We start from the raw sequence: 25435 nt of genomic DNA on the forward strand, positions 1-25435 counted from the left end.
TGTATGATTGTACTTTAACTGAAGATCTTTCCAGATTTTCTCTGAATCAAATTCATTCTGAGATGAAAAAACATCTTGTGGGAGACTAATTTAGATATCAATTATTCTTGGAGTGAAGTAACCTTGTTTATATTTAAATGACAATGTTGTTTGAGTATTTTTTACTGTGTCCATGAGTTTATGCCAAGCGGCGAGATAAAACAATCCCCCCACCAAATTTGGATTGTATAGTCCATTCATAAACTTGAACACATTTATCATATTTTCGCGTCTGTATGTTAGAGTTGGAAGCTTCAATTGGCATAGTGTCACGCGATAGCTAATATTCTTAAATCCAGGGAGTAATTTTGTAGATCTCCTTTGAATGTTCTCCATCTTTTCGATGTCCTCAATTATTTTCAAGACACTTGAGAGAAACATTTTATATAAAATTGATGATACGTCCTCCAGGATTGGGAATCTGACATCAGAGCTGTATTATACAATCTGTAAAACGATTGGTATCTGATCTGTTGTCACTTCACGTAAATTTGATCAATGTACTGCAATAAGCCTAAGAGGCAGCAGATACACTCCCACTCAAAGTAAGGGGGTGGGCTTATCACAGGACAATGGAATATTTTTGCTGCATTTGTTACCATTTGTAACCGAACTGTATTCGACATGGGTGGGCTAATTACCAGGCATGGGCTAATTGATGGATAAATAGTTACAGTATGTAAAACACCTCATATCTGACCACCTCATTTCTAACAAGTGTCTATTATAGATTATTTTGTTCTTTTTATTTTTGTGATTTTGAAAAGATAGCGATCATTCTGGTTTTTAAATCTGCCCAAGATGTCTTGGCCAAAACAAGCACAGCCTTTTTTAACTTCCTGTTAAACAAAAAAAAACAAAAAATCTTATATAACAGTTTATTTTTTATTAATTTGGTTCACAGATTTTTAAATACAGTGAAAATTCACTATTAATAACTTAATTTTTTCTGAATCCGGTAAAAATAAGTGACATTTTTAGGTCACCTGAGACAAAGTCTCAAGTGACCTATTGCGATCGCCTTTTGTCCGTCGTCGTCCGTCGTGCATCCGTAAACAATTTACATTTTCGACTTCTTCTCCAAAACCCTGAACCAATTTCAATGAAATTTTGCAGGGACCTTCCATGGACAAAGGTCAACAAAAATAGTGGCCGGTTTAGTCCCAAGCCCCCAGGGGCCAAAAATTTATTATGGTTTATAGTGGCAAATGATACTTTGAATATTACATGTTAATAACTTGATTGGAATTATAACCTTGAGTTGACAGTTTGATACTTTGAAAGTTTTGAGCCAGCCCTACCCCCAAGAGAAACCTCAATTCAAATACTTTTTAGTCTGAAATCTGTATGCTAGATATTGAATAAGGTGGTTTTTATTGTTTTTTGTCACTTTAAATAATATTTCTGTTCATGTTAAAAACAAAATCAACTCTCTGTATAAATCAGGTGACCGTTAAGGCCCATGGGCCTCTTGCTTTTTAAATTTTCATAATTTTCTGAGAAAAACTGACAAAACGGCCATATTGATGACCTACCGGTATTGAAGATTTTCACAGGTAACTTCCCAGCAATTGCTAGAACTCATTTGTAGTAATGGGCATACAGGAGCAAACACTGTTATACATATATTAAGAAACAAAACACAAAATAAGATATATATTTATCTATTTTATTTCATTTTCAAGACATAGGGCGGAAGTTTATTACAAAAGTAATTCAAAATACAATGAATAGTCAATACACAGGATATATTGTATTTTAAAAATTGAACCATATTTACAAGTTGGAAAGCTAAAAGTAAACATTTATTTATAATTTAAAATATCTAAAACTAAAAATTTAAAATCACTCAATCTAAAGTCACCAGTCTTATCACAGTTTGGCTCTGACAGCTTGGACGGAATACAGGTTATGTAAACTTAGGTCCATAAACATAAAAATAGCACATGAAACTACATTCTGACACATACAATATACATTACATGTACAAAGATCTATTACATTTTCATTCAAAAGTGATTATCTTTACCTTTCCAATTTTAGCAATATCCATTTTTTTCAGAAATATGTCAAAGGCGGAAAAGGGAATATAAAAATAAACATTACAGTACACAATCCACTTTCAAAGAAATGAAGTTTTCTCTTTATGAAAAAGAAAACATCGAGAATATAGTAACATCATCTTCAAAATATACAGCTGAACACCAATAACATAGAACAATGGGTGGGAACTACAACGGATGGTACTCATAGGGGTGAAGGTGACTGTAATGAAATTAAGTATTAGAAACAAGTGTCTTATACACAAAACTCTCGTCAGTGTTTACCTAGTATACTTGTGAATATGCCAACGTGCTGTGCCTATTGAAATAGTCTTTCAATCTTTCAAGATGAAAAATTGATAAAATAGTCTATTCAATTAAAAGTGTATTTCCATCTTTCAAGAAAAAAAAAGTTAAAATAGTCAACTGAAATAAAAAAAAAATGTGTTTCAATCTTTCAAGAGAAAAATTGGTAAAACAGTCTATTGAATTCACAAACTGTATTTCAATATTTCAGAGAGAAAATCTGGTACACTAGAAGCTGAAGGAAACAAATATTTCTGGTTGAGATTCAATATTTCAAGAAAAACACAGGTAAAATAAAATCTTGATTAAAAAATCAGCGCTGTGATGATAAAAGTTTAAGATTTTCCCTTTTCACAACAATATCATTCAAAGCTAAATGTAAATTTTCAATAATTGATAGTGTCTCCAGTGAAAACATCAAAATTAGACAGTACATTTCAAAACAAATTGCATTTATAAATTTTGTGCTGGAACTAAATAAGGGAATGATTTCCTCAAATCCTCCATTGTATTCAAATATAATGCTGTTAGCATAAAAGTTTTGATTTCTTTCAACACCACAAAATATAATTCATTAAAACAATTAACACTAACAAATGAAACATTAAAATACTGTTTTGCTTTGTTTTTATACTTTACAAGATATTTGCATGCAATGCTTCAATGTGTGTCAACACAGCACAACAGATTTCATCTGTAACATTTGGCTTCAATGCTTTTTTAAAATACTGAAAACTTTTTGAAAATCATATTCATTCGTAAAACATTAAAATCTTCAAATTTACGTGTTCGTAAATTTTCATTCTTAGAAAACAATCTTAATTCTTGCATAACATAATATCATGTGCAAAAAAGCACATTTGCATATCATTAATTTACGAAATACTGCAAACATGACATCTGAATTTTCCTGATCTGTTTCCACACTGAGTCTTAATGCTTTCGACTACTTTATAGATTAATAACACATAACAAAACGTTTTAACCTTGCATAATAACGTTCTTAATAAGTTAAATACTGATCATGATAATTGATTGTTATAAGATCTAACACTTAAATACAGTGATACCCTTAACTGCATAGAGATACCCCTAATATCACATAGCAATGCTGTATGCCGTGAAATTTTTGCAACAATTTTAACTTTCACCTTTTTTCGCCTTCCGTGATGCGGGCAAATTTATCGTGGCAGCGAATAAAAACACACAATATGCCATAGATAGTAAACACATACGAAAGGCAAAATTATTACAGGTTTGATAAAGATTTTACCGGTGAACGGCAAAGTTTCCAGTAAACAGTATCGGAATTTTTAAGCAGACTACAAGAAATTAATAGCTATTTTTTATGTTCTTTTACTTCAAGTATTCATTAATACATATTTCCTGTAAATGCGACAGTAGCTTGATTTAATATTAGCATTACTTTCTTATGTACAATAAACAATTCTGGAGTAAAAATTAAATATCTACAATATGTTCCGTTTCATTCTGTAATTGAAATTAATGTAATAGCGATAATATAGTTACTAATATGGGATATTCATTATATTAATAAAACCGATTTAAGGGTGTATCCTACCTTACGCACATGCGATTAGTGATAGAGTTATCTACCTTACACATGTGATTTAACAGCCTGAGTATATTGGAATGATGAAAATTGCCGCAGAAAATACTTCATAAATAAAATAACATATGTATATTTTGAAGTAATTAAATGACATACACATGACTTTCTACTGATATTCAATGGAATCAACAGAAAATTATTTTACTACATGTATCTCACCTTCTTTATTACTTTAATTCTTCTCTAACTCACCTGTTATGAGTTTCTTTCTCCTCTGTATCATTTTGGAATGAAAAAAAGTCCTTCTTTCATTTCTTTGATTTGTTCATTATACACAATGAATCATCAACAATATACTTCCAATACCAAAGAATTCATTGACAATTCGCTTTAAGTTTTAGAGTTTATAAAATCGAATTTCATACTTTGATTAACAACAAATTTGCATTTCACAATCTGCCCAGCTTCCCTTATTTCAATGTTTATGAAATATACAACTGCTTCAAATTTAACAATAATTGTGAAATTATGGTCCGATGACCTTTAACCTAAATGAGCGTAGATCATGATGACCTTTAACCTAGATGGCGAGTGGGTGTTTTCCTTCCAGAACTTTGTTGGCAAGCACGTCATCAAGGACGCCTCGGAATGACTCCACACTGACGTGACCTTTCGGATGCTGCTTGGCAGCTGTCTGGTACAAGGCCTCAACATTTGCTCCAGTCATCTTCACCCCAACACTGGTGAAGATTTCTTTAATCTAAAATTATGAAAAATAAATATTATTACAATTTATAAGGAATTATTTTGAAATATACCAATAACTTAACCACCTGTTTGTAAAATAATTTTCTAGCTGAAAAAAAATGAAAAAAATGATAATAATGGAACTATTTGAAAAACTACTGCTAAACTGTATACTGCGAAGCATTCACGCAGTTAAATGTTTGCCCTTCATCAGTAAAATCTGTAATTGTCTAGTGTTAATTTCGCCCTTTACATGTAATTACCATATACGGTAACTAATATTTGCTGTCATGATAAAATCGCCCTCATTATGGAAGGCTAAAATAGCGGAAGTTAAAATAGAGCAAAAATGTTCCTGTAAATAATATATTACTAAGCCTATGTGCTAAAATGAACTTTTGCCAGCTTACTGATGAATCACTACAATAGTACGATTGTTCAGCAGCGATAATAAATCCACGCAAGAGTCCTGAGTCCAATTTTCATAGAATTATGGAAATACTTCAATTTAACATTGTGGGACCCATTGGTTTTAGCAATACAGTTGATAAGGACCCACGAAAATGAATTGTAGATTGATCACTGCATGGTTCAGTATTTCTTATAAAGATTTTTCATTTCTTTTTCCTAAGTATCATATATTTGAGGATCAATTATTATTTTATAGGTATTTTTTTTAATAAATTCACCTCACATTTTTAGTTTCTAAATATCTGAATATATACAACTCTCACCTCCTCTAGTGTACGAGGCAGCAGGAAGTCCTTCTCAAACACGCCTCTACGGCTAAACATTGAGGGATTCATCAGCCCATATGCATCTGACTCATCCCCGTAGTTCTTCCGATCGTCCACCCGTCGGATCCTCGGACCTGGAAGGTCTGTTCGGATGGTTGGGACACCATATGTCCTGAAATCTGAAAATTCAATCAAAACATGAAATTTATCTCCTGACATCTTTATGATTCATTTTTAAGTTATCACTGGAAAAATGACAGCAGGTAAAACAAAAATACACGAATGAATGAAAATTGTGGTACAAGTAAATGAGACCAAGTATACGACGGCCTTCTAAACATGGAAAGCAAAATAATATTTTTTTCATGTTAGTTAATTTTTTGGTGATTACATGTTGTATCGTTATTTCACCACAACAGACATATTGTATTGATCAGAAAGAGAACTGCAAATTCAAACCTAAACTAAACGTTTATAATGTATTTATTACACATAAATAGCACTGTTCAACATCAAAATACGTTAAGCATGATCTTTAAACCCATACAGGTGATTTTTAAAAAAAATATCTAAACAAACTGAAATATGAAATTAATTCATTTCAATTTAGTGAATCACTTACTGAAAGGTTACTTTCGTAATAATAATTATATACGATCAAATTTGAAAGCTTGCAAGTTGTTTCTTAACAGAGTATTGCTTTAGAATAAACCGTTTTGTAGGGAGGAAGAATTAAATGGTGGTCTCTTTAGAGAGAGGTTTGTTTAATAGTTTGTAAGTGTAGTACCTCTCGTGTCCACACCACCGATGACAGCATTGATCATACTAGAACTGGTGCGATGATTGCCGATAGCCATGTCAATCTGTTTCTGTAGCCGGCGAGGGGTATTCTCCGCACTCTGGGGGGTCTTTGGGATGAGGTCCTCTTGGGAAACTCGTACTTCGCTTCCTGAGTGAGGGGTTCTGGCATGGGGGCTAGGGGCAGACTTTGGGGTCATGGGTGTTTTCGGAGGTTCTGTACATTAGACATGAAAAATCTTATCAGATAGTGAATTTCTTGATTACATAAGTCTTAACACCGAACATTTACATCTTTGAGAGAAAAAAAGTTGGAAAAGCCTGATAAATTTCAATTATAAATCAAAGTCAGGATTTTTAGTCTAGAAAGATATCTGACTTTGGTATATATTTGTAATTGAGTGTCTCAAGATCACCAATCTGAATTGGTTTTCTATTTGACAATGGTGATTTCCAAAAGGAGTCATCCTACAAATATTAGAATTCTTGGTTCAGTAATTTTGACAACTGGTTACATTTTTTGATGTCCTAACTTACCTGTCTTGGGCCCAAAGCCAGAAGCCATCTTGTCTTTCCAGTTAAGGAAATTAGAAAACTCCAGGTAGTCTATACAACCATCCCTGTTTGTGTCACAATAGTCCATAAGCTGTTCAAGTAGTTCTGGCTCTACAGGTAAATGATACTGGAGGCAAGCTTCTCGCAGACCCTCCATCTTGATCATCCCACTCCCATCCTACAACAATTGATACAGGTGAGTCGAGGTTAAAAAATCAGCTTTGAATTAGTACATTTGTACTTGTGATGATAATGTATTGGTTTACATATAGGGGATCATCCAGAAAGTAAAATGAGGAGAGGGGTGTTTCCAGGTTGTAAGTACACTTTTTGATTTTTCAAATAACTTATGTTTATCAGTAAATGCTAGGGTTGTACATGTACGTACGTGGCTGTATTTTCATCTTCAATGCAGACATCTGCTGTTATTTATGTATATACACTCGGTTATTCGCATACATTTGGATTTGATCACTAGATTCAGTGACTTAGTTAACAGAACTTCACAAACCATTACCTTCTTTTCAAAGATTTACTGGAAAAATCCAGTGACTAACTATTAGATCAGATTTGAAAATTCCATTACTTTTACTGTACTTACTGCTACCTGGGTTTTAGAACAGCACTTTTCTCATACCTCATCTTTATTGATGTCTATAAATATAGCGGGTTTTTTTCAAATGTAGATTTTGTTTTATTTGTTGTTGTTGTTGTTGTTATTTGTTGTTGTTGTTGTTGTTGTTGTTCATGACAAGTGGACAAGACTAGAATAAATGATCTTTCAGATCTATCAACTGAAAATGACTATAATCGATCAGAACTAAAGACTCAGTTCTTCCTGCTGTTCAGACCACTTCATACCTTGTCATATTGTTTGAAGGCTGCCAAAAGGTCATGGAAATTGTGGTAGTTGGCCTTCTTCAGATGTTGTCTGATAGCAGCCATGACACCGCGCTGTCGGTCCTTGCCCCTCAGGTATGACCCCGGGGGTCGCATGTGTAGTAGGTCTCCCGCACCATACTCATCAGCCTTGACCAGGATCCCAAAGGTGTGATCTGGGGCGACCTTCAGGGTGTCCTTGATTCTGTGAAAATATATGTTAGAAATACTAGATTATAATGGCAATATCAGATGGTAAACTATTATTAGATACAGAGATCTTGTTTATATGCCTGCCTTTGGTGTCATCCTGTCTGTCCACCCAACTGTTCACCAATTTGTCCATCAGTGTCAGCATGTAGTTAATGTCAGCAGCTTCCTCACTGAAAGTGTTCAGCCATGAAACAATACAAGCAAGAGGGGGGGGGGTCGGTCCTAGAAGCAATCTCATGTGTTCTTGGAACTCTGTTTATTTAGTCTAATTATTATCAAGTAAAACCTGAGTTTTTATATGAAAAATATATAATATATAATTTTGTTCTTCACTATGTAGTTTTTGATTTACATAAACCTTCGAGATTTATCAATGTGTATAGACATAACATGACAACACTATTTTATCAGACTAAAATTTTGAAGATGATATTTTTTATTTATTTGTTTATTTATGCAGGGTCCATATTAAAAAAGAAAGTGATAAAAATATATGATGAAAAAAAATAATCTTGAAGATTTTGGTGTATGCCTGAGCATGCCACTGGAATGCCAAGTTTATATGTTAAAGTTCAAGGTCACAGCTACAGACAGGTCATGTGATGATGGCTTGTCCAAAGGCTCCTGAATAAAGTTTTTACTTTTCAAATGAGTTTTATGAAAGTTCACACTAGTATAATTCCTGATGTCTGTCGACTGGAAGTCTTTATATGATAATGGTAAAATTTAAGATACCTGTCCAAAGATTCCTGCCTTCTGTATTCTACGAAACTACATAAAACTTCACACAGACATTCCTGACATAAATTCTGGCAGCATTTTTAAGGTTGAGGTCATGTTTTCAAGGTCAAAGTCCTTGCTAAATAATCTTAAGTAAGGGTGGAAAACTTGCTTGTCCAAGTATTCCTGACTTTAATTAGTTTTTAACCAAAATTTATGAAACTTCCCAAAACTATTTCTGACATCAATCTCTGGAGACCAGTTAAAGGTCATGGTCATATGTTTAAATTCAAAATCTCAGCTACAGAGTCTTTCTTTGATGATGAAATTTGTTCAACCAAACTTAATAAAACTCACGCCACACTTTTTAATCGTGTGACACAGCAGTGCACTGCTTGTTTGGATATTGACACAGTTGATCTTAAACTTCCATCATTATCAAATAATAAAAACATGTGATAATTGTTATTTAGTATTTATTAATCTGGATTCCATAATGAAGTTGCTATGCATATTGTGTACTGCTTGTGGTACTCTTGTGATATCAATATGTCAGTAATCTTTAGATTCATTAAGCTGGTTAAACTGGCTCAACAGAACACTTAAAACTCTCCATTTATTTTCAAAACTGAAACAGCAATAAGTGATAACTAAATGGACATAGTAAAGGTGGTCACTGAATAAAAGTTTGAATGTACGTCAGCAAATATAGATGGCCTCTATATCAGCAAATACCACTAAATACAGGTGACTTCTATATTCAGGTGACCTCTAAATACAGGTGACCTCTATATACAGGTGACCTCTATATACAGGTGACCTCTAAATACAGGAAGATACCGATTACCTATATCATGCACAGTTGATCTCACCACCATAAAATAAATGAAGAAATTTTCTTACGGATCATGGACAGATCCAAGCTGGGGCTGTGTTCTTTCTCGGAAATCGTCGACACGTTTTGACACAATTTTGGTGGCCTTTTCCTGCTGGGCTTGTGACATCCATTTAAGAGTCTGGCGTGTCCGCCTTCCATCGTTACTGTGAGGTGTGGGAATTCCAAACTTTGAGTTAGGGCTGAAGCCCATGGAGGTATAGTTCCTCCTGTGCTGCTCGCCTACATCATAGTCACTGTGTGTGTTTCTGTACAACTCGTGTCCCACAGCCGATTCTTGTTCTACTTCCGCATACGTTTTATTGGGATTAATTAGTCCACCTGCACCAATATCTGAAAAACAACAAAACCAATCCTATGATCAAGTTGGTCAACCATTGGTCAGTTAAAACACCTGGCCAATACATCAAGTTAAAATTTTACCTATTTTAAAATTAACTAATATTATTAGTTGCATAACTAGGGTAGAATAATGACAAAAAACACAAACAGAAAATTGGGAATTCACCTCATTAGTTTTAGTTTTATGGGAAATGTTTCATATTTAACATCAGGATCATCATGCAATTATTTCATTTAATTCAAAGTTTTTAATTAAGATTATAATTTAAATATATGAAATCAATCTTTCCTAACTACAGATGCATAACAACACTTGGTGATTTGTTAAATATAACAAAGATTTTAAATAACAAGCCAATTGTTTTATCTGCCACCTTGGACTGCATAAGACATTATCAGACAAGTATCACAGCGACTGCTTACCTAATTCTGTTGGAATTCCAAATGTGAAATCATCTTTATTAAGGCCCTTAGGCAGACAAGGGGTCTGATTGTGTGATGTTCCAAGAGGACCTTTTTGATGACTGGCATAGATAAATTCCTTCCTCTCAAACTTTTTCTGTTGAAACAAAGTTTTTGGGTGGGGGTTGGCCAGCTCGCCCGCGTTAGCAGAAGACTGTGTGTTGATACCATGACACATGTCCTTTGCCCATTGACGATGAGGGTCGGAAGCTTTGCCATAAAAAACTCTCATCTGACCAGCATCTGGTCTTAATGTGGCTCTGAACCGACGAATAACATCTGCGGAAGGAGGCTGAAAAATTATGAGTTGGATTTTTAAATACAATCAAGACTATTTTATTATTTCAACACATGACTCACATTTAAATAAAACAGAAATGTCCCTTCTGAAACTATACAATAAACTATTGAAATTGGCAATATGCTTATAATTACAACTTAATCAACTCATTTCAGATAACATAAATATCCAAACATCTCATTCTTCTCCACTTAATATACTAGTCTACATTATGTTTTTTGTTTCTTAATCTCATAGCCTCTCCTGTCATGTGAGTTTCACATTCAGTTAAAATTAAAATTACAATACATGTATTTTTGTTCACGCCAGACAAGTTTTCACATCACTTACACATGATATGTATATATACAGTGTATAAACTTTCCATACACACAACTTAAACAATAACTTAGTAAATGCAATAAATTAAGTATCTTTGCTTGATGCAAATGCATTGAAGGGATCATAATCATGTCAACTAAAAGGTGTGTACTCACCCTTTCATCTTTCGGTTTCAGACATGATAATGCTGAATCACCTGTTGTTGTTAACTTTCCTGCCTAAAATAAAAGAATATTTCCATAAAGTTGATGCTGCCATCAGAATCTGATATAGTATCTGCCACAAGAATTTGTATTGATATCACGCCATCAATAATATAGTAATTATAAGATCTTAGATATGTTTTGGCACTGTCTGCATTGTTTTTTTTATTTAAATGTAATTTTAGCATGGCATGATATATTGGGTGAATGACAAAATAAAATCACAGGTGAAATACACGCACGTTTCATATTAGAGATCCCCTCCCCCCCCAAATTTTCCGACACTCATTACTCGATTATATATAAAACACACAGTTCCATACATGTAGTAATACGATTCTCTGTTAAATACTTACTGGTCTTACATCTGGAGACCAATCCTTGCATTTCCCTGCATAAATGCCAGTCGTCTGTATTCCTGGTAATGTTACTGAAGACATGTTGTATGTGCACCTCTGTCAAACAAGTTGACACGAATCAATGTTACAGTAAATTACGTTTCCACTATATAACGGATTCAATACGTATTCTTTCCTTCTGCCATTTATCGATAAATTCAATACTTTTTTAAACTGTCCCCTTTATCTGAAGGCTGTTACCCGACGATAACGCGGGTGAACCCCTTCGAGAAATTGCGGAACCTGCAGCTTCTTGACACTTTGTTGATAAAGCCTTAGCAACAGAGGTAAGGTCATTGATAAAATAGCTTCCGGTGTTGTTTTCGTATCTAGTTCAACACTAAAATGCTTAAATTTAATACAAATGATATATTTTCTATGCTAACATATAACAAAGAATAATTATTGAATATAGGGTGAAATTGTATGCGTAACAATAGCTACTTTATAAATTAATTATTTAATTACCTTTTTCAGGGGAGATAACCCCTACAATGATGTAATTAGGTGGCAAACTATCAAAGTTGTATAACAAACACTGCAACATTTTCTGTGACATGACCACCATTTCAAATAAAGTATGTGTCTATTTCATTGAATTTTAATTACCACTAGAAATAAATTTACGCTGTGGAACTAACCGGCATCGGAGAGATAACAACCTACCCTATTTGCGACCACTTCATCCTCGATATCCAGTGGTTACGCTCACTTTCGCTCTTCGCCAATCTCATTAAAATCAGATGTTAATAAAAAATAAATACCTACGGCTATTAACATGCGGTACGTGATAATGAACAGCTGTATTTATTCAGATTGGCTCTTTGCACCTCTAGCAAAATCGAAGGCTCGATGAGCAGCACCTTGAAGATGAGACTAGAAGAATAGTTTGATCCTTTGATGTACACCAAAAGAATCTCGCGGTCACGTAACGGTAAAAAATGACAGGCTTTTAAGTCGGGCGTCTCTCCTTTGTAATCTTCAAGGGACAGGTATCAGCCTAGCGATTGGTCAGGTGTTGTTTTTTTATCTGAGACCAATCAAACAGCTATCTTCGTGCCTTCAATTTTGCTATGACATATTCCAGGGGTGCAGGGAGCGAAAGTGAGCGAAACCCTATGGATATCGAGGATGCAACCACTTGGGATCGAACCAAACTCTTTCGGGAGTGAGTGGTCTGAAGCTAACACTTGATTGCACACAGTAGAAATGGCTGTGCGCGTAAGCGAAATGAACTGGTAGAATTCTAAGAAAAAAGTAAATAAAGTAATTAAACCGTTTCGATTTACTGATTTGCTGTATACAATTCATATTGTTTCATAGTTTTGTTGTTTGTTAGAGTATTTTTTTATATAACATGCAAGTTCCATGTTCTGTATACGTACTTTTCTGTGTTCCAAAAACATGTATGACAGAGCACAGATGAAAGGAAGAAAGGAAAGAAAAGAAAATATGAATGGCGCAAAAAGTCGAATATTACAACCGAAAACATAATGGGTATGTAAAAATATTATTTCGAAAACCATATTTCCATATTTTTTTACTAATAATTGACATATCATGTGTTATGTAGTCATTGTGTTATGACGTCATGTGATTGTGCTATTCATTCTACCCTCGGAGGTGATGATTTTCATACTGGAACAGAGTAGCCGTACATTATCCTGTCTAACAGATCCAAAACGCTTGAATTAAAGTAACGCTTCTTAACAATATAATTAGGGTTTTTTTAACCGTTATATCTTTTTGATAACTGTTCAAACGTGTTTTTTACTCTCAAATTTTGACGGGCTATGTCGAAAACAATAAAAACGTAAAGTTAGCGTTAGTAAAGTAAATTAAGTGTGTATGCGTCAAAATGGGACCGCTTTAAATAATACAGTATAGGTTTAATACGCTACACGTGAATGAATGCGCTAACTAGTCAAGGTTTGTGAACACCTGAAGTCCAACTGCACGCATGTAAGGTGGAATAATAGCATGCAAACAACATAATGTGGTAGTTTAACGCATTAATTCGCGAGCGCGTTGAGCCAGTAGCAGTTAAGGTCGAAAAGAATGAGAACAGCAGGAAGTAGTTTAACGAGATATACGTCTCTGGTTAAACGCTGTGAATTCAAACGCATTCAATTAGTAAGACACGTGACGCTAACGCGTTAGTATAGCTCGTTTCATTAATTAATGGTAGTCATGCCCTGCGCAAATTGGTGTCATGTTTGTCAAAATTATCACAAAACTCACTAAACATATCCTTCATTGTGTGAACAAACCGTAGCAGGACTTGATCTTATATGGTCCAAACTTCAAGGAACCGACAAAAACGAAATGTTTAAAGTGTATTTTATTTAAGGTAAACACGCTTGATACTTAATTGAGGATGATGGAAGTTAAAAGAGAAATAATAATTTAAATGTATCCAAATTGTTTGGACTTCATATCTACAAATATTTAGATAGTATGCATTGCAACTTAATATTACTCTATATACAGGCGCAGACCGAGATACTTTTGAGGTAGACTCGAGTGTGCCAGTAGAGTGTATTTTTTAGTGTACAAAGTTATAAAGAAAGACGCAAATTAACTACTTCAAACGTTTTATCGACCAATCGACGAGCCAGATGCAGTGCGTGACACGCTGAAACAACCGTTCGGTTTGTGGGCGTGTTCTCTTTGAACACGGCTTGTTGACGCCGTAACGATTTTGATTTTATCAACAATCTTAATACGGAACAAATCATTTTTCAAAGAGCTGCACTGATGCCTGAGTTTCGTATGTAATATATTTAAATTGCGTTCGCCAAAATTATAATAAGATGGTGGAGACGAATTTGCACCACTAGATCTAGCAGATTTAAAAGTATTTAAAGATGGTAATGTTCTTATTGTATTGTCTAACGAATTCCAAAGACGTAAACTTGATGGGAAAAAAGAAGAGTTGCTTGAGGAGAGTCTGAAAGAAAATATATTGTAAATTAGTAATCATATTGGTTCCGTAAATTGGGTCGATAAATAGCTGGGGGTTACATTGTTTTTCATTTTATATAAAATATTCACCTTTCGCGTTTTTCTCCTCTCTGATAATGTTTCTAAACCCGTTTCAAAATATAGTGAATCATTACTTGTATAATAAGTTATCTAGCATATATGCTCTGTAAGTTTGTGTGTGTGTGTGTGTGTGTGTGTGTGTGTGTGTGTGTGTTTCTTTTCATTATTATATGTATTATGAAAAAATCGTCGAAAAATAAACAATTACAAAAAAACAAAACAAAAAAGAAGGCAGTCCTGTTATAACTCGAGCCGCCTCTGAGCTTTCTCTAATTTCACGGATTCAAAAGCAGTGCAACAATCCCATAATTCACAGGCATATTCAAAAACTGGTAAAATGAAAGATTTATAATTTTTTAAAAGTGAATCTCTTTTCAACAAGTATTTGAGTTTTCGTAAAACATTAATCTTTTTCATAACCGGACTATAAACTGCCTCAACATGACTCACCCATTTTCCATTTGAATTGAAATTTACTCCTAAATGTCTATGTACGTCTGTAAAAAAAAAAAAAATCCCATCAAACATCAAATCCAAGTCATCGTCAATATCGTTTGCATTTGAAATAAAAACAACGTCCGTTTTTTGAGGATTAAAAGAAACCAACCAACGTTTAGCCCACTGATTTAAAGATTCTAGGTCCTTGTTGAGAACAGTCTGTATTTCATAGAATGAAAAAGCAGAATAAAGTAAGGATGTTTCATCTGCAAATAACCTGGATGCCGAATCAAGTACATCAGTAATATCATTTATATATATCAAAGAGAGAAGCGGCCCGAATACTGACCCTTGAGGTACACCTGTGTCAATATTACCTAGTTCCGAAAATGAATTTCCAATTAAAACTTTCTGTTTGCGCCGGTATAGATGATGTTGCGCCAGTATAGATAATGTTCGAGCCAATGCAATAATTCCCCTGAAATTACGTCACTTCTAACTTTGCTATCAAGCCCCTGTGCCAAACGCTTTTGATATATCACAAAAAATAATGCAGGTATGTTTTCTTTCTTCTAAAGCAATACAAATATTATGGTAAATTTCAATAAGTTGATAAACAGGAGAATGACAAGGCATAAAACCTGACTGGTATCGATAAATCAAGCTATTTTCAAAAACATGATTATACAAGTGTTTGTAAACTACACGCTCAACACTTTACCAACTGTAGATAGTATAGGATATAGGTCTATATTTACACGGCGTATGACGATCACCCTTTTTGAAAAGCGGCATAACAGTTGCAAGTTTCCATTTATTTGGATATACACACGAAGAAAGTGGCATGTTAAAAAGTATGTCAAGTGGTTTGCAGATAAAGTTAGCAGTATATATATACTTCAGCACATGATGACTAATCCCCTCCCCTCCCGAAGCTTTCCCTAGCTTTTAAACTTGTAAAACATCTTTTATTTCTGAATGATTTAACCGCAAAGATACAAAACGTTTATCTGTTTTGGATTCAATCAACGGAACTGGAATATCAACATCATTAACACGGGTTATACTACAAAAATAATTATTAAGTAAACGGGTTTTATCGTCATCGTTTGAAAAAGTACTATTTGTCCTGGGTCCGTCAATCTCTCATTGAAGGGATATTGTAATAATGTCCACCGGATTTCATAAGTCGTTTTACTAGTTTCCAATAAGATTTTGGATCAGAAGAAGCGTAATCGTCAATAAGTCTATGTAATTTTTTTCATATTATTTACCTTGTTTCGCTGAGCTTTAAATTTGTCAATGTCTGAAAGTTGGAGTGTAACATGAGAGGCCGCTGGTTGGCCTTTTTTCTATCGGAGATGATTTTGCTGACTGCGACTCAAATGTTTTCTAAGTTCAGATGCCATCCAGGGCTTGTTGTTAGGTCGAACTGTAATTGTTTTTGAGGGTATGCATCTATTTATAAATTCGAAAAAAATGGCAGTAAAATTGTCACACGCAAGCAGTATCAACCGAGTCACTTACAGAAAACAAAACAGTCCAGTCATATTTGTCAATAAGGTCATTTAGCATGTCAAAGTCGGCTCGTTTGTATAACCACACTTTCCGTTTGTAACTTAAAAAGGTTTGTTAAAACAGGTAAATTCAATAACTACAATACAACCTTCATGATCACTTACTGCTCTATCAATAGGTAAAACTGAAGACAAGTAAGTGAATCTGATAGTAAAATGGGGCCAAGTAAACTAGATCTAGATGGACTAATTCTTGTAGGTTCATTTATAAGGTTTTTCAAGGAAAATGTGTTAATGAAATCATTAAGGACATGCATGGTGGGCAAATACGAGCTTTAAGCTCATTTCCCAGCCATCCGGATCAAGGTAAATCAAGGTAAATCATGGTTATTGGAAACAGTTAGTAAATCAACGTTTAGATCGTCAACTATAACTACATTTGGAGATATATCTAATGCACTATCAACAGATGCTTTTACATTTTGCCAGAAAGGATTAACAGAGTATTCAGGCCTATACACTGTACCAATTATTAGATTTGATCTTGGCAAAGTAATTTGTATCCATATGACTTCATCACCAGGGTAATTTATAACTTGTAAGCGACATACTTTCAGTAAATTATTAACATAGACTAATAAACCACCCCCCGAAAAGTTTCTGTCTTGTCGAAAGCGTTCATGAAAACCGGCTATATGTAATTCGTCAGTAGATACTTAGTCGTCCAATAATCAATCTCTATTTTTCACTTGAGCCAATGTATAGTCATTACTGTTTTAAGGGAGAAGACAAATTTTAAGTTTATAACTTGTGTCTAATCTAATTTGTATCTCGCAAATAAAATATTCTTACATCATTAAATATATTCCAGAAGTTGAATATTATGCCACGGAATCAGATCTATCTAAGTCCGCATTTCATTTTGAAGTCAGTTAATTTGGATAATCATGAATATCTTATTTAAATTTGTTCGAATGTAGGCCTATTATGAATTTAAATTAGATATTTGTCAGGTCTTCATTTGGTATCAGTTAATTTTGGAAAAAAATATCATCAAATCCATCAACAGTAGGCCTTATTTGTATGTTCATATTTTAATCATATGCAGTCAAATTTTGCAGGACTAGACTATACGTATAGTTCAAGCCCTAATTTGCATAGCAGGTGCCGCTTAGTTTAGAGTAGAATTTATAAGGAATAAGTAATTTTAGGAACATACGGGGGAAAAAAGACATTACCATGAAACATGCATCGAACTCTACATAAAGAGACTTTATTATCGGTAGACAACTCAGGAGCTGTTCGTAAGGAGCCTGAGAAATCGATAAACTGTCGAACGAGAAAAAAAGCAGAAGAAATACTGACTTCCGACATGACGTCATTTCTATGGGGGTGTCTTTTTGCTGCACATGGTAAGTGTATTACTACGCATAAATATAATTTTGGAAATTTGATGAAAAAATTAAGACGAGATGATAGAGCTTAGTTTTAATATCTTTATGATACACATTTAATATCCTAATATGAAAATTTGTTTGTTTGTCCAATCAAAACATAAACATCGTAGCACTATTTTTGACAGCGGAAGCATATCCGTTTCGTCATACAGCGGCTGCAACGACGAGAGGGTGTTTCTGCGTATAATTTTGACAGATAGAGGGATTGAACGGACATTTTCAGCCCTCTGTGTTATTTAACGTCATAATTGGAAAGACTACTCCATTGTCAACTGTGGTAAGACAGAAAGAATGTTTAGCCCTTTGAAGCAACGCAGAAAAAATCCTCAGTGAATGGCACACTTACGATTTGACGTCAATGCAATGGCCGACATTTGGTCTTCCTTGTTTACAAAGTTGTCTCGATTCGTTTGTTTTGTTTGTTCGTTTTCAATATTTAAGAAATAGGCCGATATAGCATCCGATTATCATTGAAAGTCTGAGTTGAAACGATACCCTTATAACAGGTTCGATTTTATATCGTATCCCAGTGAGCCTAATTATGAGAATTTTTACTGTCCCCATTTCAAAGACGTGCAAAATGTTCAGCTGATCGTGACTCACCTAAATGTGTTTTATGTAACCAATGCGCAGTTGTTTACATTGTTTATACACGATTCAGTAATGAAAGGAATGTTTTGATAGTGACTCTGGTTATGTATACTATATACATATACCGTAGAGGTGCGAGTAGGCGCATCAAGCTAAAATTGATTTTTTTTCTGTTTATAAATGTCATTGGAAACGTGATGTACAGTGGTTTCAGTTTGATTGTCTGTAAACCACTATCTCAAACCTCATTATCTTGTTCTTACAACATGATCTACATGTAGGCCTGAAGTGTTTAGAAATTTCGGAACTTTTGTTTTATATGCCAGACAAAGGATATGCTAATTTGCAGACTTGGTGCAAATCATGCATGTTCAAGACCCATACATGTTATACATCATTGTCTTACAATAACAAATAACTATATATATATGTATAATCATATTCTGTTCTTCTTGGTAGTGGGGTCTGGTCTTCACATAGAAAAACATGTGTAGCATAACTGGACTGGGTGAATGTCCATCACATTCTAGTTTAATGCTGGAGGGAATTTCCCACTTGCTCAATTGGTAGATATTTATCTTAAGCCAACTTGAAATCAGGCATTGCAGGTCCAGTGTCTAGTGGAAGAATACAAGTCTCTTTCCTGTCAAATGGTGTCTGCAGCCCTCAAGCTCCCTGACATGATTTTAATTGTGCATAGAATTATGGTCACTTTAATTTATAGTTTCGAGCTAGAGGGAATTTCCCCTTAACTCTGTGGTGGAGCATTCGACTAGGAACATCATGATAGGGGTCGCGGGTTCGATATCTAGTGGAAGCACACTATTCTCTTTCTTGTAACAGGTAGTAAGCATCGAGAGAAAACATTAAAACGGGGGGAGGGGACGCGCAGGTACCTATATAGAGTAATGGTCAACTTCAAATGCGTGCTCGTGGAAATCAGGGGCACTGGCTCAATTTTCATTGGAAGCACATACTACTCTCTTTCCTGTCACAAAGATTATGTTATAGTCATGGCCAGGTGGTCCCAGTAAATTGACAAAACAGGGTTGACAAAATATTTTGTACTGTTGATAAAAGTTCAGAAAAGAATTCAAATTATACTAAATTTTAAGTTGTTTTCAACAAAAAAGTTTCATTTGAAATGTTATAATTAAGAGACAGTCCTAAGCAAAAAACACCTTTAAAAAGGAAAACAGCTGAGGTTTGAAGTCTGAAATAGCTGTGTACCTATGACATTGTTTAAAACATTTGACAAGACAAATGGATAAAATCAATAATTACTTCTTCTTCTTCCTATGAGAGACGAATCTCTAAGATTGGAGCGATTATTGTCTCTGAGAGACATGGAGATAACACACATTTTATGATTTACTTTGTTGGAACCATGTTGATCATTCAACAGCTTTCTATGACATTTGTGTATGTTGCCCTGTAATCAAATATAGAGTGGTTTATTTTATCATACATGTACGTGGCAACTGTGTCAGTTCGAGATCATGTAATTGTTATAAGAGATGGAAAGCATAAGATGATAAATATATTGTGACACAATATATTTTCATGTATAAAGATAGGAGTAAACATATGAGGTGTGAAGCCTGTCACCATTTTTGTGATACATGTATCAATCTATAACTAGATTATCATGTTTTACGATGAACTTTGTGTTGTCATATATGGCCTCATCCCTTAGATAGTTTCTACTGTATTTTTCCCTATAAGATATCATTACAAAGATTGCTCTATTTTCAAAAAAAATCATGCTTTTTGTGTCCATTTGTAAGTGCAAATTGAAAATCTCAAACTTGCAGATATTTTGATAAAATTTAACCTAATTTATAAAGAGTACCTGCATTGCCCACAGAAGGTGTAAGTAGTAAATGTAATTATTAAGTGTTTTATGTTATTAGAATTTCTGATATGATTGTGTGCCAAATCTTTATATTTTTCAGAACAATAAGCCATTACGAAGAATCCATTGTGAACAGCAACCTATAAGGAAGATTATTCTTGTCAGTTTCTGGTCCACTCAGGGCCAGGTGTATACAGTAACAACACTGAAAAGTTTCACAGAACTCTGATATGGCCAACCGTGCTGGTGCACAAAGACCCAATGGGGCCACCCAGGGGAAAATTTGTCAGTTCAAACTTGTTTTGCTCGGAGAATCCGCTGTGGGAAAGTCAAGTTTGGTGTTAAGATTTGTGAAAGGACAATTTCACGAGTATCAAGAAAGCACAATTGGAGGTAATTCACCTAAGTTTATCACAGCTCCCAAGATATTTTTGGATTGCAGTTATGTTGTTAACTTAAATTCTTGAAATACTTGTATTTGTATTAAGAGTGCATGGCATATTGATGATCCCTATTGCCACCACCAATGATGTAAGGATGTACATGTATATAATCACACATTACATTGCATTGATCATGAAGGACAAGGAAAGAACAATGAGATTGTACATTATTTTAATAGCGATTTTTCAACAATTAAACTCTATGGTTCAGACCATTACATTTCCATTGAAAAGGAATCAACTGAAGTAAGTGTGTCGCTGACTGTTGAGAAACATTGTGTAAGGTTTGGGTTTCAACCGTTTGTGTATTTCACTTTTACTGCACACATTATTACATGTGTCATTGACAAGTGATGATCAGTGTGACAAAGCTTGGGCCTTCACCCCTGAAATTTCATAATGAATTATTTCAACCTTTGAATTGGAAGGGTTCAAATGTGTCTTCAGGGGTGAATGAGTTAATAGATATATATGTATATGTATTTGTGAACAGTATAACTATGGCGGTAAAAAAAGTTATACTGACAAATGATGACGATATTACAAAGTTAAACAGTATAATTATGGCAGTAAAAATGGTTATACTGACAAATTATGACGATATTACAATTAAAGGTAAACAGTATAACTATGACAGTAAAAAGGGTATACTGTGGGTATATAAAAAGGGTATACAAATATATATTTGTGGATATATGCAACGGTTATATATCCTCTGCACAAGGGAAAATTAAATGACATAATAACTTAATGATATGTTACAGGGTGCATTTCCATACACATGCGTACTTAGTCACTTAGATTGATCACAAGTGTGAAAGGTCGTTGTCAGGATATGCATCTGACACTTGACATCTAAACAGATTCCATTTCAATTTTATACAAATTTGTCAGTGATTTAATGGAGATTGGTACAGACAGCTGTCTGGTTATATCGCGGTGAATGGTACCTATACTATTGTACATCATTGGTGTCTTGTTACAATGGAGGACGGTAACATTTATTTGTAAAACGACACCCAAGGTATTTCTTACATTCAATACAATTTTTGTGTTATACGAATGTACAAAAGAACCTGCAGATGTAACAACTATTGTAAAATCATGCAGCTGTGAATATAGTTTGCAAATCATGATTGTTATTTTGCTGTTAGTAGTTCTAAACACTGATCAAACATAATAGTCTGAAAAATCACTTTTAAACTACATACATCTTTATATACATGAATGCACCAAATGTATTTTGAAACTAGTGGTGGACTTCGAAAGAATATCCAGTTGAATGTTCACATGCTATATAAATTATAATACTGACCTATACATATTCTGAAAAAATATAGCAGGTTCAGATTTGATGAATAGCAGCTGGCTACTTAACGTTTGCGGGCAGCCCTTGTTTAATGACAACACTGATGTGTTTATGTTGTGGAGTAAAATGTATAAAACTAGTCCGAACGGGTTGTTGTGCCAATTTCCATTGTACATGTAGATACAAACTTGTATACAATCTAACAAATACTCATTGAGTGAAACTTGTTTCTGTTGACAGCTGCATTTCTAACACAGACAGTGTGTTTAGATGACACGACAGTGAAGTTTGAAATCTGGGACACAGCAGGCCAGGAACGCTATCACAGTCTGGCCCCAATGTACTATAGAGGAGCACAGGCTGCCATTGTTGTATATGATATTACAAACCAAGTAAGCTTTACTCCTCACCTGATTATAAAGTTAAGAAAAATAATTATGTCATATTATGAATCTTCTATATATAATTACGGTTAATTATATATAGAAGATTCATAATATGACAATTATTTTTCTTCTATATATAATTACGGTTAATTATAAATAAAGATTTATGAGTTATATTTGATGCATCTTCTGGATTCTGAACCCTTAGATTCATAGTTACATATATATAGGGAAATGCATAAAACCTTGAGGGACACTGAGAACACTGATAATTAATTATCATGTAATTTCTCAAATCTTTGCATGTATTTTTGAAATTCCAGTAGGAATAATTAGTTTCTTCTTGAAGTTGTTTAATTTGGAAAGCTGTTCATCAATTGATCTGTATTGTTGCCTGTTACTGATTTGATTTAACGAAATATGAAAATAAATGGTTAATGTATGATGCTATAACCATGACCACAGGCTCAGAAAACAATTTTCAGGAACCACTCATTTTGTAGGACTGGGAGATCATACAAAAAATATTTGTGAGTATAAAAATCCATTATTTGTTATATATTACCTTTTATTGTTTTGAAGGACACATTTGGAAGAGCAAAGACTTGGGTGAAAGAACTACAAAGACAAGCCAGCCCAAACATTGTGATAGCTCTCGCTGGCAACAAGTCTGATCTCTCTAACAAACGAATGGTTGAGTACGAGGTAAAATATGCACATTCTTATATATTTTTTCCACATCTGCATTGCTAGGGGATTTTATAAAACCTCAACAATTTCATTTCTACTTCAAAACTTAGTTATCTGCTATAAGGGCTGTTCAAGAAATAAGCATATGAGAGGGGTGTGAGGTATTTTCCACCTTCCAAATATTGAAAAGGATTCGATATCAGAAATGGTTGACAGATCTGGTTTTAAACCCACCACCAATAATATAATTATACAGGTGCCTCTCATCTTCCCCTAAACAATCAATTATGGAATATCCCTAAGGCAAGCATATCTATAACCTAAAATCACTGTTTTCGAGATAAATATAATATTGGTCGACATATTTACACAAGTACCTACAATGTAGTAGTTCTGTCATTCAAGGTTGATGCTTTTTATTTTCGGGTAAATCTGTCGTTCAAGGTGGGTTCTTTATATTGTTGTAATTCTGTCATTAAAGTTGATTCTTCCGTCTGATTTGCTAATGATACCAATACCAGAACTACACTTTTTCCAACTCCATCCTCAGGAAATTTGATGGTAAATCAGGGATGAACAGTTTCCTTTTTAGACATAGTTCAAAATCGTCTACTAGCCCACCTGTATTCCGAGTCTAACTTCTTTATCAGAAGAATTGCTAGGTCTAGACCTTGCAGTCAACCAGGACTGAACCTTATTCAGTTCTCATAATAAAACTTTTCCATAGAAGCAAATGAACCTGTCTTGGTTAGAATTTACTTGATTTGTGCTGATTTACAATTTCGAATTTCTAGGGTATGACTGTTTAGCCAAAACACCCCAAAGAGCAGGGGTGTAGAATGTTACATATCGGGTGCTAGCTAAGAGGCAGATTTTGCTAAATTCTACTGCCAGAGCATGAGGCTAGAGGAATTGTAAAGGGTTGTAGATGCTGTCAGTGAAAATAATGTTATGTGTCTCTTTTGATATTGCGGAAAAACCTAATCAGTTTATAGTGTATAGACCAAGCTGTTCACTACATTTTTCAACCAACTGTATATCTCTGTTATATTTCCATATATGAAATGTTGGTCTAAAGCATTATTTTGTTTCTTCTGTAAGTGTGTAATAAATCTTGAGGCCATTCAACAAGACGTCTTTAAACCCTGTATTTCATGAAGCTCAAACTCATTACCTGTAATCAATGTGTTTGTGATATTTTGTACGTCATACCAGGGTCTTCAACTTGTATTCATGAAGCTCAAACTCATTGTGTGATGTACATGCATATAACAAGATTTCTTTAATACAATGTAATGGAATTGTGTGCCAGACAGTGTTTCTGGAAGACCAAACTTATTATTTGGGATGTTTATTTAACAAGATACCTGTATACCTTGTTTCAGGAAGCCCAAGCATATGCAGAAGAAAACAGTTTGTTGTTCATGGAGACATCTGCTAAGACAGCCATGAATGTGAATGATATATTTTTGGCAATTGGTAAGTGGATTGCAATCAATAACCTTTCTTTTATTTTGTCATAAATAGCTGAATAATGTTAAAATTAATTTCAAGAACTGGTAACTCTGTTTCTGGAAGAGAAAAAAATTAGAATATTTTCAGCTTGGAGAGAAGAAAAAATAGAATATTTTCAGCTTGCATTGTATTAAGTACATGTGATGCATGAAATTATACAATGGTGTACTGTCTGTTCAGCATCACCCTTTTACTTGATCGATTTCTTAAGATCCATGATGTTGAGTCTCGATAAAATAACTTTGAACATTTTTTAAGGTCAAATGAAATAAAAAAGGAACTTCTTCAACAAGAAGTGAAGAGTAGTCATTGTAATTTGCCCATAGTTATAGGCTCATGTGCTGTAAATACAGTTGTAAATTTGGTCCTGATTGAAAATTGCCGCGGTAAAATGTGCTTGCCAATATCAATAAAAATGACAAGGAGCAAAACTCTCTGTTTGAGTCCATCGTTAAATCATGCTGTTAGTAGGTTTTTTTCGTCCGGACATTTTTGAATTCAGACTTAAATTGTGTGTCATTAACGTTCATGGTGTTCACAATATTGTTGGAATTTTCCTTGTCCGATTTAAAGCAAGTCTTCCCTGTTAAAATGCTAAAAATGTAATCTCTTTCTCTCTCTATATATAAAATGTAATCTCTTTCTCTCTCTATATATA

At 34.1% G+C, this 25435-nt stretch overlaps 2 protein-coding genes across 2 annotated transcripts in view; one reads left to right on the forward strand and one right to left on the reverse strand.

The window, feature by feature from the left end:
* Positions 1-1883: 1883 nt before the first annotated feature.
* LOC110450760 (EF-hand domain-containing family member B-like) lies at positions 1884-11820 on the reverse strand. Its single transcript, XM_021498457.1, has 9 exons — positions 11490-11820; positions 11086-11148; positions 10270-10600; positions 9513-9837; positions 7659-7881; positions 6780-6975; positions 6232-6459; positions 5442-5623; positions 1884-4720 (listed from the first exon to the last, which is right to left on the reverse strand). The coding sequence occupies exons 1-9, from the start codon at positions 11571-11573 to the stop codon at positions 4541-4543; spliced, it is 1812 nt and encodes a 603-aa protein (XP_021354132.1). The 5' UTR covers positions 11574-11820; the 3' UTR covers positions 1884-4540.
* A 6299-nt stretch (positions 11821-18119) lies between these two features.
* Positions 18120-25435, forward strand: part of LOC110450761 (ras-related protein Rab-5C-like) — a 12965-nt gene continuing 5649 nt past the window's right edge. Inside the window, exons 1-5 of the mRNA XM_021498458.1 lie at positions 18120-18265; positions 20535-20827; positions 22427-22578; positions 23155-23277; positions 24648-24741. Of these exons, the coding sequence (XP_021354133.1) occupies positions 20665-20827; positions 22427-22578; positions 23155-23277; positions 24648-24741 (532 nt within the window). The 5' untranslated portion in view covers positions 18120-18265; positions 20535-20664. The remainder of the gene's footprint in view (positions 18266-20534; positions 20828-22426; positions 22579-23154; positions 23278-24647; positions 24742-25435) is intronic.

Source organism: Mizuhopecten yessoensis, unplaced genomic scaffold (genome assembly GCF_002113885.1).
Source record: "Mizuhopecten yessoensis strain PY_sf001 unplaced genomic scaffold, ASM211388v2 scaffold5503, whole genome shotgun sequence".
Classification (NCBI taxonomy): Eukaryota; Metazoa; Mollusca; class Bivalvia; order Pectinida; family Pectinidae; genus Mizuhopecten; species Mizuhopecten yessoensis.

Coding starts and splice junctions, on each gene's coding strand:
- LOC110450760 (XM_021498457.1), bottom strand. CDS start 11,573: ATGTCTTCAGTAACATTACCAGGAATACAGACGACTGGCATTTATGCA. Junction 5,624..6,231: donor CGGTGGTGTGGACACGAGAG/GTACTACACTTA, acceptor TTGAATTTTCAG/ATTTCAGGACATATGGTGTC. Junction 4,721..5,441: donor TGCCTCGTACACTAGAGGAG/GTGAGAGTTGTA, acceptor TCATAATTTTAG/ATTAAAGAAATCTTCACCAG.